Genomic DNA, 13,229 nt, shown 5'->3' with positions numbered 1-13,229 from the left:
AGCACCCGGTGGGCTAATCACAGGAAAGCAATGCCAGCACAGGGGAAATGAGAGCTTTAGTCTTTGTTCTCACACTGGCTTGCTTCCCCCCGTACCCCACTAAAGGGAAAAAGTATGCTTGATATGATTACAAAAACTGTATATGTATCTTATAAATTTTTTTCAGAAAATTTCAAATGTCTAAGGAGAAAGGAAGCATCAGTCATAACCTAACATCAACGTTTTGGTATTGATTTGTAGTCAATGGCAGGACCTACATAGAGTCAAACAGAATTTTAAATGTCCAGTAGCAAACACCCTGAACAAAATCTGGGACAGAAATGAGAAAAAACATGCCATGCTCTGACCCTAACACTTCAAAGACAGCTGTGGGGAAAACAAGCCCACAGAGATTTCTTCTGAACACAGGATGTCTGAGAAGGGAAGGAGGTTGCCCAAATCTCCACTGACAAAGGTGATCACAAAGGGAGAAGAACCTCACCCTCGTGCCTGTCTTCCTGAACTCAGCCCGCTCACCTCCACGTACAGGCAGCAGCTGACCGAGGGCAGCAGGGAGCAGGATGCCAAACACCATGACTTTCAGGTGCAAGTGTCCAAAGGGTGACCAGCCTCAGGGTGAAACACGGCCCCATCCATAGCGCTAGGCCCTGGCACTCCAGGGGTAGAACACACTCCTTTTGGCAAAGGCTTCCTGGCAGCAGGTGCCAGAGGACAGGCTACAGCTGCAGACAAAGGCCAGTTATGACTCCTTGATGGCAAAGCCACAGGGCCCCAACCCAGTTACTTGTCATGGCTGCCATCTGCCAGGGGACCCAGGAAATGAATACTAGCTCCTGAAAACACCAACCTGGCTCCTAGACTGCCCTGCAGTGGCCCAGGCAGTTTACCTGTGTCTGGCCAACTGCCAGCCATTTCCCCACCTTGCTGATAGAACCAAAGACCAGGACTGCATTTCAAATTGGAGAATTTTATAGTTCTTCATTTTTCTGGATCCATAACCACTTTCCCTCTCCCTCTAGTTAACTTTGGCTTGCAGTTAATTGCTAGGAAGATGCATTTCCAGGAGGAAGGAGAGGACAGGTGGAATGTCAGACTGGTGAAACTGAGTCATGCAAATGACCATTTGGAGAGGTAGCATTGCACAGTGGTTATGAGCAAATTTCAGAGCAAGCAAGGCCCCTGTTTAAACTCCAGTTCTATCCATCACTAACCAGGAGTCTTCAGGAACAAAAGTTACCTTCTCCACCTGGTGTTTAATACCTCTACTTAACAGAGTCTAGTATAATACATGACACAAATCACGGGCTCAGTACATGGTTTTTACTAACATCTTAATAAGGGTCATCCAAACCTTACTTAAGATGAAGAAATTTCACAGTTAAGTCTTTCATTCTGCAATTCTTTATGAGTACCTACTAAATGCCAGGCATGAGTCTAGGGGTTAGGGATAAAAAGAAGACAGTTAAGGAATACTGTTGCCTCGGTGAGCTTAAAGCCTGGTGAGGGAGATGGACAAGTCAATAGACCAATACATTAATTAAATGTAGGTAATTAGATCTTTAAACAAAAAATGCCCATGGCACTGCAGAAAAAGAATATGAGTGTGTGACGGCAAAGCAGGAACTACCTGGTCAATTACTAAGTTGTGCTTCCTTAGTTGCCTAGGTTCCACAGTCTGGGAACTGTCCCAAGATGGAAATAAAAGGCTTTTCATTCCCATCTGAAATTCTGGCAACCCATTTCTCAAAAGAAATGCAAATGCTCCCAAAGCATATGAGAATATGTTCAACTAGGCTGCTAACTAAAGAAATGCACATTAGCATGGAGAATTAGCATTGCTGATAAAAAGAATTATAACACTTAGTGCTGGCAAAGGAGAATAAACATTTTCACCCCCGCTAGTGGTAAATGAGTATGACGCTTTTGGAGCATGGCTTGACACTGGTCATCAAAATTATGTGAGCATTTTCTTTGATCCAGACTTCTAGTAATTTATCCTAAAGAAAAAAGAAGACAGGCATTAAAATACAAATGTTTAAGGACAGTTATTCTGGATTTTTTCTAACCTCAAGACATTGGAAATAACCTATGTCTTCAGCATAAAATTGCTAAAATAGGCTAAACCCATACATAGAATACTGCATAGCTATCAAAAAATAACAAACCTCTATTTATCCATGGATGGAAAGATGTTCAAATGATGGTGTTAAATAAAGAAAAAAACAGTTTTCAAAAAACTATATGTAGATCTCTATGTTTAAAAAAAAAAAAAAGCTAAATGGATATACGTGTGTGCACGCACGTGCACACACACACACACGGGACATACATCAAAATGTTAGCTCTGGTTATCCCTGGAAGGCCCAGTAACAAGTGAGTTTCACTGTATTCTCTGCACCTTTATGAATTACCTTAACTGTTTACAATAAACACATATTACTTTGTCTTGCCCCACACATTTCTTACTGCACACCATGGGCGGGGGTGGGAATGAAATTGAGGCATCAAGACACAATCTTTTTATCCCTTGTTGCTAAGTCAAAAGCAACTTTCTAAATGTGCTGAAGTGTATGTCTGGGTTTTCTTACATTTTTATTTACAAATTCTTTTATTCTATGTTCTTGAAAAGCAAAACAAAATGCTAGGGTAGACAATTTCAAACTCTTCCAGGATGACAAATAAAAAAATTTCCAAAATTTTAGGGATGGAAAGTAAGTTATTCAATGCCAAGTTTGATCTTCACCATGATGCCATGTGGCAGCTGTCATGACCCTCCCCTCCCTTTCATGGATGAGAAAACTGGGGTTCTGAAAGATGAATAAATCATGTGGCGTCACAGAGCAGGTAAGCAGCAGAGTGCAGCTCTGATGAAGGACTCTTCTCAGGACTACATTAGCTTTGCACAGCTGCCACAATACAGCACTACAAACTGAGTGACTTAAACCAGGGGTCTGCAATCCCCAGACCACAGACTGTCACCTGCTTTATCTGTATTTACAGCCACTCCCCATCACTTGTATGACGGCCTGAGCTCCACCTCCTGTCAGATCAGCAATGGCATTAGATTCCCATAGGAGCACAAACCCTAAAAGTGCACAAAAAATGTAATGTGCTTGAATCATCCCTAAACCATCCCCACCCAACCCCAGCCCGTGGAAAAACTGTCTTCCATGAAATCAGTTGCTGGTGCCAAAAAGGGTTGGGGACCACTGGCTTAAACAACAGAAATGTATTGTCTCACAGTTCTGGAGGCTACAAGTCTGAAATCAAGGTGTCCGCAGGGCCACACTCCCTGTTAAACTTACAGGGAAGTTCCCTCTTCTAGCTTCTGGTCTTTGCTGGAATCTTTGGCAATCTTTGGCCTGTAGATGCATTACTACAGTCTCTGCCCCCTTGTCCCATGGCGGTCTACTCCCCGTGTCTGTCTTTGCTTTTTCTTCTTATAAGGATACTAGTCATATCAGATCAGGCCCCACCCTAATGAAGCATAACCTCATCTTCACTTGTTTTCATCTGCAAAGACCCTGTTTCCAAATAAGGTCACATTCTTCTGTACTGGGGGGTTAGGACTTCAACATATCTTTTTAGGGGACACAATGGAGCCCATAACAGGGACCAAGTCTACACTCCTTCCTCTAGTACATCTTACCTGCAGCACCATAACCCAGTAGGGTCATGTCTGTGTCATGCCTGCTTTCATCTGTCCTGTTCAGGACAGTGGAGGGCCACTCCTTTCTGTCTCCGGGCGAGTAAAATTCATACTACTCAAGGTGGAGGAGCTCCCGTCCTGCTGAAACAGCTCCACTTTCTGCCTTGACTCTCATCAGCCATCGAGGGCATCTCTGAAGTTATTTATTCTTCTAGTTCAGGTTCTGTTCTTGAGTTAAAACACATTCAAGAGCTTTGTCAATTTAACAGCACTAGACAAATGTGGAGTAAACAGGATTCACTTTCTCAGAGCCTCTGATTTAGGGCCAGATCAAACACCCTATAGGAAGAACGCAGGGAGACATGATACTATTTTAATATGTTCTTGGTGTAACTCATTGCCTTTGCAGTCCAGCTCAGACACCAAAAGCAAATTACTAATCCATCACTTCTTGACTGAATCAGTTACTTTTCTTTTTAAATTTCTGAAATTGTTTCCAACAGCAGCGAGGGTGCTGGTAAAGTCAGTCATCAAAAGGCTATCAAGCTATCCTGTTGACTGGTGGTTTTCAGGCCGACGCATGTGGCTCAGCAAATTGGAAAAGAACGCAGAGCAAGCAGCCTGGGTGAGAAACCGTGGGCCCGTCTATTTCACATGGGAAGACACACAAAGGGCTTATGCCTCTCTCAAGACATCCACTGCGGGCCCTCCAATTCCCACCCCAATGTGCAGCTGAGCAGAACGCCATTGGGAGGTACATTTGGAACAGGAGAACCACCTCTCGGGCCGCACTGTGACTCCGTGTTGTAGAATTAGAAGGCTGTCCAGGTGAACATCTCCCATCTGCCTTCACCTCCATCTCAGCAAGCTGACTGACAGCCCAGGAGACAGCTGGGCCTGGGGCGCCTCCACACAGCCCCACCTGTGCTGCAATCATATGCAAAATGTCACAGACCCCCAATGAGCGTCAAGCTGGACCTTCTGTGGCAAGCATCCCACGGCCCTCACAGCTCATGGTGGCAGGAGGCTGTTCTTCCTGGGGCCTTACACAGTACACAAGGCAGAGAATGGCAGGGATGGACGGGAAATTCCATGTCATTCGGCCCTGCCAAGTTCCTCCTATACTCATTTCTCCCCAAGCCCTCCATCTCCAGCACCTCCTTCCTTTTCCTCAGTATCATTCTCTCATTTCCAAATCTCCTCAATCTTCATTTATTAAGAACTTTTGTCTGTTTTTTGAAAACAGGTTAAAAATGACCCACCTAAAGAGACACTGTCCAATACAGTAGCCACTAGCTGCATGGGCCTATTTAAATTCTTTAAAATTAAATCAAGTTAAAAATCCAGTTCTGGCTAGGCACAGCGGTGCCTCACGCCTATAATCCCAACACTTTGGGAGGCTGAGGAGGGCAGATCACTTGGGGTCAGGAGTTTGAGACCAGACTGGCCAACATGGTGAAACCCTGTCTCTACTAAAAATATAAAAAATTAGCCGGGTGTAGTAGCACATGCCTGTAATCCCAGCTACTCGGGAGGCTGAGGCAGGAGAATTGCTTGAACCAGGGTGGCAGAGGTTGCAGTGAGCCGATATCACACCACTGCACTCCAGCCTGGGCCACAAAGCGAGACTCCATCTCAATCAATCAATATCCAGTTCCTCAGTGACTCTATCCACATATCAAGTACCCAATGACCACATGTGGCTAGTGACTACCATATCACACAGCACGGATACAGAACACTGCCATCGCCACCGAGCATCTATTGGACAGCTCTGGTTGTCATAAAGAAAATGTGTCCCCCTCCTTCCTCTGTCCCCAGCCCCCTCCCGGAGGGGAGGCGACCCTGCTGCCAGTCTCCTTTGTATCCTTTATAAGCCTACACAAGTGTGTGTGGATGCAAACTTCTTTTGTTAAAACAAATAAGACCACACACGCTATTTTGTGTCACGCTTTCTTCACTGAATACAGCTTGGAGGTCACGTCGTAAGTACACAGATAGTGCTTCATTCTTCAGAGTGGCTGCATAGCAATCCACTGTCACCAGGCCAGTGTCACCAACCCCACCCGCACCCCCAGGCTCCTCTGTCACCCACTGTGAGGCTGGCTCCCTTCTCTCCCAAACAGTCTCATCCTACCCTCCCAGTCTCCACATCCTCAAACTCTTTTCTGACTCTTCCCTTTACACCTTTCTTGCCCTAATAAAAACATAGCTGTTCTCTGAGGAAGCTGCTTTTCCTGCCTTTGCAGTAGAGGCCGCTTTTCCTCTCTGATCCCACATTCTCCAAGCCTCTTTCTTCCTGGTGGCCACCCCCAGCTTCCTCCCTCAACACTGCCAGTTGCCATCAGACTAAAGCACCCACTGTGCCGCCTTCCTGGCGCTGCCTCCTCACCTCCTGGCCCCTCCCTGCACTCACTGACGACTCACTGCTGATGACCTGCTTCATGGCCTTCACCTCCACCCCAAATTCTACACACATTCCTGGTAACTTCAATCTCAAATGGATCATCCAGCCAACATCTGACCTCATCCGTGTCCCTGAACTTTCGTCCCCATGCTGCCTCAGCCACTCACTCTACCCTAAATCTGTGCCAATAAGTGAAACACCTATGGAATCTTGGTATTTAGCAACCTACTCTCAGACTAGTACCCACGCCAACAATTACTGACCTATTAAGACTTCTAGTCTTCTAATCAAGACTTTTTTTTTTTTTTTTTTTGAGACAGAGTCTCGTCCTATCACCTAGGCTGGAATGCAGTGGCACGATCTCGGCTCACTGCAAGCTCCGCCTCCTGCATTCGCGCCATTCTCCTGCCTCAGACTCCTGAGTAGCTGGGACTACAGGCGCCCGCCACCATGCCCGGCTAAATTTTTGTATTTTTAGTAGAGACGGGGTTTCACCATGTTAGCCAGGATGGTCTCGATCTCCTGACCTTGTGATCTGCCTGCCTTGGCCTCCCAAAGTGCTGGGATTACAGGTGTGAGCCACCGTGCCCGGCTATAATCAAGACTTCTAATCCATGGTGACTATTCATTAACTTTGCCATTATCCTTCCACCCCTCCTTGACTAGTTTATTCTGTCTCTTCTTAGGAATCCCTTGCTTGTAAACATAACATTCCCTTGCCCCTCCTTCTATCTTACCTGTTGAAAATCCCGACCATGTGTAAACCTGATGGTCCATCTTCTCCATACTTTCATTTCCTACCACAGGAAAGTAACCAAATTTGGAACTTAAAAAAACTAGTTGGTAGAACTATAAAATGATATAACAACTATGGAAAATAGTATAGAGGTTCCTCAAAAATTTTAAAAGGGAACTGCCATAGGATCCAACAATCCCACTTCTGGGTATTTATCCTAACGAATTGGAAGCAGGTCCCAAAGAGATATTTGCACACTCACATTCACAGCAGCATTATTCGCAATGGTCACATGGATGAATGGATGAACAAAATGCGGCATATATTTACAACAGAATATTATTCAGCCTTTAGGCAGGGCACAGTGGCTCACACCTATAATACCAGCACTTTGGGAGGTCAAGGGAGGCAGATCACTGAGGCCAGGAGTTCAAGACCAGCCTAGCCAACATGGCAAAATTCCATCTCTACAAAAAATACAAAAATTAGCCAGGTTTTGTGGTGCATGCCTGTAGTCCCAGCTACTCCGGAGGCTGAGGTAGGAGAATTGCCTGAACCTGGGAGGCTAAGGTTGCAGTGAGCCAAGATCGCGCCACCACACTCCAGCCTGGGCAACAGAGCAAGGCTCCATCTCAAAAAAATAAATAAAAGAAATAAAAAAGATGACTCAGCCTTTAAAAGGAAGGAAATTGTGTCACATGCTACAAAAGATGAATGATCCTTGAGGACATTACACTTAGTGAAATCAGCCAGTCACAAAAAAGACAAATACTGTATAATTTCATTTATATGAGGTATCTAAAGTAGTCAAATTCATAGAAATATAAGTACAATGGTGATTGCTAGGGACTGGGGGGCAGGGAAAAATGGGGAGTTGTTCAATGGGTAGAGTTTCAATTTTGCAAAATGAAAAAAAGTTCTGAGGATCTGTTTCAAAACAATGTGAAATATACTTAACACTACTGAACCATATACTTAAAAATGATTAGGCTAATGCATTTTATATGTTTTAACAACATAAAATAAAATAAAATTTATAATAATACAATTTTTAAAAATGCAAAACAAAAACTATTAGGGCTAGCTACACTCTGGTGGTGCTGAAGCCAAACTCTCTTTCCCTGAGTATGAAATATCCCATCATATCCACAATAAGGCTGCACAGTCACCAGGTGGCAAGGCTAAGGAAGGTTTCGAGTTGCTTTGCCTCGGTAATTCAAGCTCAAGATTCATCCCAAGGCTTTGGGTCCAATTCAAAAAAATAAAGGGAATTAGCTATGGGCCAGTTGCATATTTTCCAATTTCCTCTAATATTACTCTCCAGCAACTAACTGAAAACCAATGGCTTTTCTAACTCATTTATGCTTATTAATAGGCAAATATCAGCTTCTCAGCTGGCAGTGATTTCATTAATTTTAAACTTACATGGGGTAAGCCAGGGATTGAAACTTTAAACCAAAGCCAACAATACAGAGGATTCTATCACTTAAATCCCTAGATGAGGAATCTCCAAGTGAATGCATTGGCATTGTCACGTGAACAATCACCCGGGAATTAATCAAAGCAACTCCTCTGTGAGTTTCTGCCTTTTGGGCAATGATATATACTTTTAAAGAACAGTAGCTGTTTGGGGGATTATTAGAAACAGTGAAAGCAAAGACATGTCTCATCAATTTTGATCTTGGAAAACCTCCAGACCTAATAAACATTCACACAGATCCTAACAACATAGAAAAGCCACAATTATTCGTGGCTTTCTAATATGTACGAAACTCATTTCAGCAGAAAGGAAATCAGATTAAAAAGCAAATTAGAATAATTAAATTGGAAAACTCTGAATTCAATTCTTTCTGGAATTGCAAATCAAATTATGTAGTATTAGCTCTGTAATAAAAAAGAAAAGCAGCGGGAAAACTTTCTCCTTTGAGGGCACTGCCCAATACAAATATAATATAAGCCACATGTGTAATTTTACATTTCTAAAAGACATTTTAAGAAGCCAAAGCAAAAAAAAATTTTAAGTTTAACCAATATATCCAAAATATTCTAAATAGCGACACATAATGAATATTTTTAAACTATTAATAAACACTTTTTCTCATTAAGTCTTTAGAATCTAGTGTGTATTTTATACTTACAACACATCTCAGTTCAGACAAGCCACATATCAAGTACTAAAATATTGCACTAGTGGCAACCATATTGGACAGTGCAGCTATAGAACCAAAGATGACGTGTTCCTCTGACAAGACAGTGGCTAGCTCCTGAAATCCGAGTATCTACATTACACTCTCCAGACTTCTGAGTTCCTCAAATACCCAGAACAGCTTGGGTTGGGTGCGTTAGTTGCTCCTTTGGCTAGACCAGTGTTAAGTCAAGGTTGGTCATCACGGTATAGGTCAAGTATCCTTTATCCAAAATGCTTAGGACCAGAAGGGTTTCAGGTTTCAGATTTTTTTGGATTTTGGGATGGCTGCGTATACATAATAAGATATATTGAGGATGGAACCCAAATCTAAACATGAAATTCGTTTATGTTTCATATACACCTTATACACACAGCCTGAAGGTAATCTTAGACAATATTTTAAGTAATTTTGTGCACGAAACAAAGCTTTGACTGTGACCAGTCACATGAGATCAGGTGTGGAATGTTTTACTTGTGACATCTGGTTGGCGCTTAAGTTTTGAATTTGGGAGTATTTCAAATTTTGGATTTTCAGATTAGAGACGCTCAACCATCATGTGAAATTTTTAAAAGTCAGTTTACTGCTATTTTCTAGTATTTTTTTCAACTACAAATTCACTTTTAAAAATTAAATTTTATCCTAAATGATATCATCTGTGATATCACAAGTTTGATACTTATATTTGTTAAAAAAAACTAATGCCCATTAAAATAGACATTTAACATTTAAAATAAGTTTTTGTACACGAAAGCTAACAATGACATGAATTAAAATTTGCTCTCATTAGTGAGTCAGTTATGGTGTCATCTTTTAAAAGTTTTCCATCTGGCATATTCAGTCTCAGATATGTTACTGTCTCTTGGCCTCAAAGAAGTCCTGTAACACTTGTATGTTGGAATATGACCTAACATCCCATTCAAGAGTACTTTCTTGTTGGAGACAAAGTCTAGCTCTGTCGCCCAGGTTGCAGTGCAGTGGCAGGATCTTGGCTCACTACAGCCTCCACCTCCTGGGTTCAGTCAATTATTCCACCTCAGCCTCCCGAGTAAGTGAGCTACGGGCACATAGCATCATGTGCAGCTAATTTTTGTATATTTTTGTAGAGATGGGGTTTCACCATGTTGGTCAGGCTGGTCTTGAACTCCTGGCCTCAAGTGATCCACCTGCCTTGGCCTCCCAAAGTGCTGGAATCACAGATGTGAGCCACCACACCCAGCCTCAAGAGTACTTTCCATCTGGGTGCCACCACAAACCACAGAAAGGGGCATTTACTCATTTGTGTTCAACTGTCCAAAAGCTGCAGAGACAGAGAAAACTGTTGCCCTGATACCCACACATACACGTATACACACACATATATACATATAACTACATGCATATATATATACACATATTAGTGTATAGGTATGTGCATAAAAAATGTGTGTGTCTGTGTGTGTGTGTGTGTGTACTCATTGCAATCATCCTACAAAGGAGGCATTGTCATTTTCTTGCTTTTCCAGATGAAAGAATGAAGCACAGAGCAGTTACTGGCTTCCATAATCACAGAGCTAGAAAATCTGAACACAGAACCTGTGTTACTACCCTGGGGTTTACAAATGATATAAAGAGATGGAAGTTGGAAAAGGCATATGTTTTAGAGTCACAAACGTTAAGTCCTTCAAAGTCAAAATCTTCACCCATGGGATGCGAAGACTGGGGCAAGCAACATCCCCTAATACAGAGAAGGGTAGAAGGCAAATAGAATAATTTAGAATGCCCTTAAGATGTCTTCTGTAAATGACAGTGGAGAATTCACCTTACTTAGAAGAAAACAGCATAAAATCCAAGAGAACAAAGATTCCAACAAGAAAAAGCAAAAGGATGGATGGATGAGCAGATGGACAGACCAGCAAACAAATATTCTCAAAATCTGAGAACAGAGAAAATTATAAAGGTACATCCTCTCTCTCTGACCATCCCAAGAGGATCCCATCACATGGCTGGCATTGCACTAGTCACTTTCAGAAGCAACCTGGGGACCTTCTTCTCATCACTGGGACAAAAGCTGCAGGGCAAGCTGTGTTGAGGGCCTCATTCCGTGGCCTTCATCTGCACGGGTTCTGCAGCCTGGTGAAAGACAAGAATCCACTTACATGTACTCCCTATGGGCAGAGTGCACAGCGGCCGCATTGCTGTAACGCCACAGGACAATTGCCGACGACAGGACGTCCAGGATGGCATCAAACTAGGAGAAGGAGACATGGCATTAGAGGCTTTCCAGAGTTAATAGCACACAAATGTGAAGACACAGGACAACTGTGCTGTGACTCAGAACATCTGCACGAGTAAACTCTGAGCAAAGAGGCCTCCCATCATTACGACGCAGCCATTTACTGCCCTCATGCCTGGGGCGCCTGGGGTGTCTGGAGCTTGGAGACCCAGCGTGCCATGTGGGGGGCTCTGCTCCCAGGGCCCCTGGCTCCCAGCACTCTGGAGACATAGGGCAGAAGGTGGGGAGTTCACTGTTTCGAAACACACGGAATTGGTTTCCCCATGACAGTCAAGATAATTGCAGTAGTTTCCTGCACATCCCAGATAAGAGATTCAAGTGAGAATTCTATTTTTGACTCTCAATGGGACTATTCTACCTGGGGTCCAGGGGTGACGGTGGGGGTCACCAGGACCTGCCAGAAGTCTGCCAGCACTTTAAAGTTGCATACAAAATTCAATGCTTCTGTTTGAATGAGAGAGCATGCATGCACAAGAAAGCTAGGGAGAATGAGAGAGAAAAATGTATGTGCGTGTTTGTGTGTTTCTGGGGGTGTGTATGCACTGTGTGTGTACGTGTGTATATGTGGTATGTCTGGGTATGTGTGTCTGGTGGTGTGCCTTTTTCCTGGATGGTCCACATCTTTCATAAGATTCGGAAAAGAATCTGCAATGTACCTACAATAGCAAGTTCTCACAACAAAGGGCAGAAGTGGGTTTGGGAACAGGCATACTGACCCTTAGGTACAGGAGACCCTAAAGCTACTTGGCGGGGGTGCTGAGGAGAGCTCTCTTTATGGGACACTGCACCACACCACACTTCTCAGCTGGAAGATCACAAGCACTAGCATCCTCTCCAAGGGGCCTGGGGAAACTTCACCCAATTTCTCAACAGACCTAGCCTGTGAAGCAGAGACCCGCTTTCTCCAACTAGCTTCCATCAGGAGGCCGGCTGGGAAGCCAGATTACCCTTAGCTGGCTACAGACTGACTCATCCTAGCATGAGTAGCCCTGATCTTAACTCCCAAACCTCTGCCTACACCAGCAAATGCTTTGATCCAGTATGTGCCAGGTCCACATACAACCTGGAAGGCAAAAAAGGGCTAAAATGCCCAAAACATCCTCTCACCCAAGCACATTGTGGGAAATATGGTTCCCCCCAGTCTGTGCTTGAGAATTATACAGTCCTCGTTGCAGATAATTCTGTTAAATGTTCATTTTTTAATAGAAGTGGGTTTCCATAAAGTGTGTTTCTCATGCTAAGCTCTCATACACTAACCACCCTCATTTGAGGGCTCAGGGTGAGGTTTATGGGCTTATGAAAAAACGTGCAAAACTTGATGAAAGTACATTTCAGGTTACTTACTGCAAACCCAAAAGCAGAGGCGCTGTACCTCATAACGGAGACAGCTAAAAAGAAAGAAAATATTATTCAGAATATTTTAAAACCTCTCTCATTTTTGAGTATATTAATACATTACATGGCCTTTTAAACATCAGCGGGGAAATTCCAAGAGAATAAAACTAAAAATTAACTGTACGTGTAAAATCTAAGAATTTTTTAAAAATGAAGCGTGAACTGAAATGATTCCCAGACTCCACCTGCAACAACCTCCCCTCACAGTGTTCTGAAACACCTGAGGGCCAATTTCCAAATAAAATTGCTTAAACAGCTGTCAATCAAATGACTTATGATACTTTGAGAATTTAGCAACTGGGAACTATATCAAACTTTCAAAGTAAAACTCCAACCACCCAAACTGTTCCCATAATAAGGTGGTGTGTCTAAGGCATACACCACTGCTAAGATAGATGAAAAAATAATCTGTGGGCACCAGAGTTTACAATCCAATGCAGACACCAATAACAGTTGTTTAGAAAAGAGTGACAAATGATCTTAAACAACAGATGTCTACAAATAGAGATGTCTACAAATGTCAATGCCACAATTATAATTACAACACATTTTGATTTTTTTTTTTTTTTTTTTTTTTTTTT

The 13,229-nt window shown here is 43.0% G+C and overlaps 1 protein-coding gene across 1 annotated transcript in view; it reads right to left on the bottom strand.

The window, feature by feature from the left end:
• Positions 1–13,229, bottom strand: part of TMEM163 (transmembrane protein 163) — a 274,865-nt gene that overhangs the window by 83,230 nt on the left and 178,406 nt on the right. The window contains exons 5-6 of the mRNA XM_017888400.1: positions 12,598–12,641; positions 11,117–11,208 (exon numbers count right to left, since the gene is read on the bottom strand). Coding sequence (XP_017743889.1) covers positions 11,117–11,208; positions 12,598–12,641 — 136 coding nt within the window. The remainder of the gene's footprint in view (positions 1–11,116; positions 11,209–12,597; positions 12,642–13,229) is intronic.

This window comes from Rhinopithecus bieti, unplaced genomic scaffold (assembly GCF_001698545.2).
Source record: "Rhinopithecus bieti isolate Rb0 unplaced genomic scaffold, ASM169854v2 scaffold_15296, whole genome shotgun sequence".
NCBI classification, from domain to species: domain Eukaryota; kingdom Metazoa; phylum Chordata; class Mammalia; order Primates; family Cercopithecidae; genus Rhinopithecus; species Rhinopithecus bieti.
The sequence above is the reverse complement of the archived record's forward strand: the minus strand, read 5'-3'. Positions and strand labels throughout refer to the sequence as shown.